Source organism: Helianthus annuus, chromosome 1 (genome assembly GCF_002127325.2).
Source record: "Helianthus annuus cultivar XRQ/B chromosome 1, HanXRQr2.0-SUNRISE, whole genome shotgun sequence".
Lineage (NCBI taxonomy): Eukaryota > Viridiplantae > Streptophyta > Magnoliopsida > Asterales > Asteraceae > Helianthus > Helianthus annuus.
In genome coordinates this window covers 79,290,871-79,295,150 of record NC_035433.2, presented here as the reverse complement: position 1 = coordinate 79,295,150, position 4,280 = coordinate 79,290,871, and the positions used below count along the sequence as shown (strand labels likewise).

The 4,280-nt window shown below is 35.0% G+C and overlaps 1 protein-coding gene across 3 annotated transcripts; it reads left to right on the top strand.

Moving 5' to 3' along the window:
- The first annotated feature begins 206 nt into the window (after window positions 1-206).
- LOC110869837 lies at window positions 207-3,219 on the top strand. 3 transcript variants are annotated; one of them, XR_004859757.1, is made up of 8 exons: window positions 207-351; window positions 421-508; window positions 620-703; window positions 973-1,042; window positions 1,301-1,364; window positions 2,138-2,287; window positions 2,489-2,656; window positions 2,739-3,219. XR_004859757.1 is itself a non-coding variant. In XM_022119053.2 (7 exons), the coding sequence occupies exons 1-7, from the start codon at window positions 349-351 to the stop codon at window positions 2,582-2,584; spliced, it is 555 nt and encodes a 184-aa protein (XP_021974745.1). In that variant the 5' UTR covers window positions 207-348; the 3' UTR covers window positions 2,585-3,219. The 3 variants fall into 3 exon arrangements, 1 of the variants encoding a protein (XP_021974745.1); XR_002553098.2 differs by having other exon boundaries at window positions 2,489-2,738; window positions 2,822-3,219; XM_022119053.2 differs by having other exon boundaries at window positions 2,489-3,219.
- The last annotated feature ends 1,061 nt before the right edge of the window (window positions 3,220-4,280 follow it).

The window sequence follows — 4,280 nt, the reverse complement described above, 5'->3', positions numbered from 1 at the left end:
GTATATTTAAAGTTGAATTCTTAAGATTTACGAAGTATATCATAATTTTTAGTCTGTATATCATAAGCAGATATGCACAATTACGTAATTTTTTAGTCTTAGCGCAAACATGCTAAATGAAAGGGCCAGAGGTGTAGTTAATAGATAAATAGAGTGTAACAAGGAGGGGTTAAAATGGAAAATCTCACATGAACGCACCATTATAAAATCAAACCCTACATTCTCCATTTTATTCAGCGCCGCTTCTGACTGCCTGCCACTGTCGGTAGGTAAACCCTAGTGCACCATTGCCGCTTCAGACGCGCCACATCTTCTGCCTCCAGTTAACCAAAGTAGCGCACGGACTCAATGGTTAGTTATCTTTAATTCTTGGTTTATATTTTTTGTGCTGTTAATTATCCTAACTGATTCCTGATGCAGGGAACTGAAGAATGCGTGTTAAATCTTGATGACATGGTGATTGTTCATAGGAATGTATCACCATGCCCAAGATTCGATCAATCAGAAGGTAAATAATCAAGCCAATTTTAAATCTGAGAACAACTTTATAAATATAATTGTTTTCATACAGATCATCACTTCATCAGTATATTCATTTGACCAATATCTCTTTATGCAGATGAAAATGCTTTCTTTATCGATGCGTTTCTTGAGTTACCTGGTGGTGCCTCTGAAAGAAAAGCCACCGCAAGCAGAAACCAATGTATATATATTCCGATTTCAACACTTCCATTAGAGATGCCAGGATGGGTGGGTTGGGTAACAGGTCTCTTTTCACTACCGTCCCAGTCGGTTGACCACAAACACTTTCTTGTGCATTATAATATTCTTTATAGTAACAATATTATTTTAAAAGTAATTTATTTAGATAAACAATTTAGCGGTCAAATGTTTTAAAAATAGACGTTTGGTGGGCATGCCATCTCAATAAAAACAAATGCGGTTAGTTTACATAACATCTGTCTATTGCAGCTTCCTTATTAGCCCATGCAGAATCTTTGACTCCGAGTTACCTGCATGAAGAAGATGTGAATGTCCTCAGGTGAATTTTTTAAATCCGTTTTAAGTATAAATCTTTTTATGAACTAAGGCGTTAATTATGATTATAATAACAATATTATTAATATTATAATCTAAATCTTTAAATAAATGATTTATGAAGATGTATGCGTTATGAGTAGAATTCAATTGACTTATGGTGATATGGATATCATGATAATGGAACTGAAACGTTAACTTATGAACCATCTCAGAAACATCATATATTACCTAGCTTATGATTTTTATCTTGTCTATTTAGGTGGTTCATTAGTCAAGTGGAGAAACCACCTATGGTTCAAGAATCTGCTAGCCACAGAGTTATGGTAAAATAATTCATATTTTGTCTGTTTATTGCATAGTTATAATGTCTGTCCGTTTCCAGCCAACTAGGATCATTTTACTGTTTCTTATTAATAATACTGGTGAGACATACCCTTACGGGTGAGCCAGGAACAGTCACAAAATCAAAATGGGTAAAATTTTCAGGTCAGGTTGAATGTGGTTTGGTTTGGTTGAACCATCAACGCTCTTGATCTTTCTTTTAGAATTTCATAGATTATATATACATCAAATATGATTACAAAATTATTACTAAAATAATCATGCATTTTGTTGATATAAAACGTACTTGAGTATGCGACGGGTGACTTTTAAATGATTAAGCGAAGTTGGCATCTTAGAGGAGATGTGATTTAAAATTCTCGCCAATAAACTAATTACAACCCATTTACTTATAAATGGGTTGATTCGGGTTGTGTATAAAACCTCTTAGATGATAGTATTCTGAAATTTAAATTGTTTTTTGAAATTTAAATTATTTTTGAAATAACGTAGTTTTACTAATCATACGTGACACACTATCTATAAGATAAACATATATTTTGGACAAAAAGTATTTTAAGGCCTACCAATTATGATCTACGGAAACAAAATATTACCCACTGATTTGTTACCCATCATGATTGACCCACTGGTATTTTCCAACTATAGAAGACAAAAGACTTTATATTTTCTTATTTAAACTTTACTACTAATATATTTTCTTATTTAAACTTTATTACTAATATGATTGTAATGGTTTGACATTCATTTTTAGGAGGTTCATAATACCACCCTACCCATTAATGGCAACCTTAATGTGGCTACTAAGTTGCCTGATCTATCATCAAAACCAGACATGGGTCCAAAGATGGATATTGCTTATGGAGACTCCGTTACTAAGCTTCACTATGAAAAATCTGATACTGTAAGGTTTCTTTAACTTCAAAATGCTACTTTTGTTCTCATACGCGTGCTTAAACAAATACACAATTATAAGAAGATGCAATCAGCTAGAACCTATAATATATTCTGTTGTTGGATAATCATCACGGTTTTAACATGAAGTTATCGCATTTTCAAGATTAGGTTGTTATTGATGAAAGTATTTAAAATTATTAACTTGTAGGTGAATGTACAAAGCTTAACAAGAAAAAAAAAAGTGAAAGAAAAGCATGGTGACGCAATGGAGGGAATCCGGTGTCATTACATCCACAAAGCTTAACAAGACAAAAAAAGTGAAAGAAAAGCATGGTGACGCAATGGAGGGAATCGCTCTGTGAGATGTATTTCATAGGCAAGATGTAGCTAAATTAGAGGAATATTTAAGAAATCACATAGCAGAGTTTAGGAATACTGATTGTCTTTCAGTTGAGCAGGTAATTCTACAAAACAGTAATTTTTAGGAGGTTCAGAAGGCTAAACGTGTAAATTTTCGTCATTGCATTTTCATGGTCGTTAGATATAGCACAAATGAAATCAAGGGTTGAGAAGGTCGGTGGTATGCCCAACTATTTGGAGACCATTCATCTAAAGATGATCTTTCACAAGTCTCAAGGTGAAACCGATGTGTGGCTCGACAAAAATAATAACAGTATGCAACTACGGGTGGTTGTGGACCTGACAATGCGGTTTGTTGACGTGGTTTCTTGACTCCCATAGATGGTGTTCTTCAAGAATTGGAAATTTTTAGTTTGCCACAGAAAGGGGAGACGCTAAATGGGAATGGATTCAAGCTTTCTGAACCAAGATGCTTGATTAAGATTTGAAGTTTTTCCATAAAGATACACCCTTTTATAATTTTACGTTTATCTTGTAATCGATTCCTATAATATATTTATTGTATAAATAGTTAATCAAGGGTTTAACATTTGCTTCAGAATGCTTGTAATTGTTTGACAAGTGATAATGAAGAAAGAAGCGTAGAGTGATAAAAATATTCTGCTACTTACTAAGAACAATTTGATAAACATGTAGATGAGTCGAGCTATAGATGCAAGTTGTCATCATCATTATTGCCCCTTTTGAGAAACATTGATATTATGTTTCAAATGCAAGTCTGGTGTAGTTCAAAATCTTTTATTTTGAAAGATTTATAGTTCATGTCGAATTTCAAGTCAAAAGTAGAAGTCGTCGTCATGATTAGTAATCCCTGTAGGTCCCTTTTTGTCGGATGACGAACCTCAAACCTTGTTATACTAACCCACTAGCGAGTGCGGAATCCAAGCTAGCGAGCAAACCGGGATTAAGCAAGTATAAACACAACACACACGGGTTCACCGATTAACACAACTTGTATTAATGCAAATGAAGGTTTCGGTTACAAGCACAATGTTTACAAACCTAACTTGTAAACTCTCAAAGTGTGTGTGTGTGGTTCGGACAGAATGCTCTCAAAGCTCTCTCTTTCGGATGTGTGTGAATCTGTCTGAACTCTCTCTTGTGTCTAATGAACTAAACACAATGCATGGGTATTTATACCCATACACAGCAGGTCTTGGTCGAAGGATCCGATAGATGAGTCGATGACAACATGTTCGAATGATCAGCAATGACCTCGAAGGATGATCCTTCGAGGTCCAACAATTCGAAGCATATCTTTCGATTACCTCGAAGGATCGACAGTATCCTTCGAGATTATCCTTCGATTCAGACTAGCATATTACAAACAGATTGACCAAGTCAAACTAGGAGGATAGTTGACTTGGTCAACTTACAGACTTAGAACATCGTTTATATATACAGACCGAATACAGACAAAGTACAGACACAAGTGCACCAACAAACTCCCCCTTGGCTGTAGCTTTGTCTTTATCTTCTATAGTTGTAGACTCGTCTCGAACTTCGACGGTCTTTGGTCTTCGAGTTCCCAAAACTCTGATGTCCTTTCAAGTCTTCAATGTCGGAGGATCTTCAAAGTC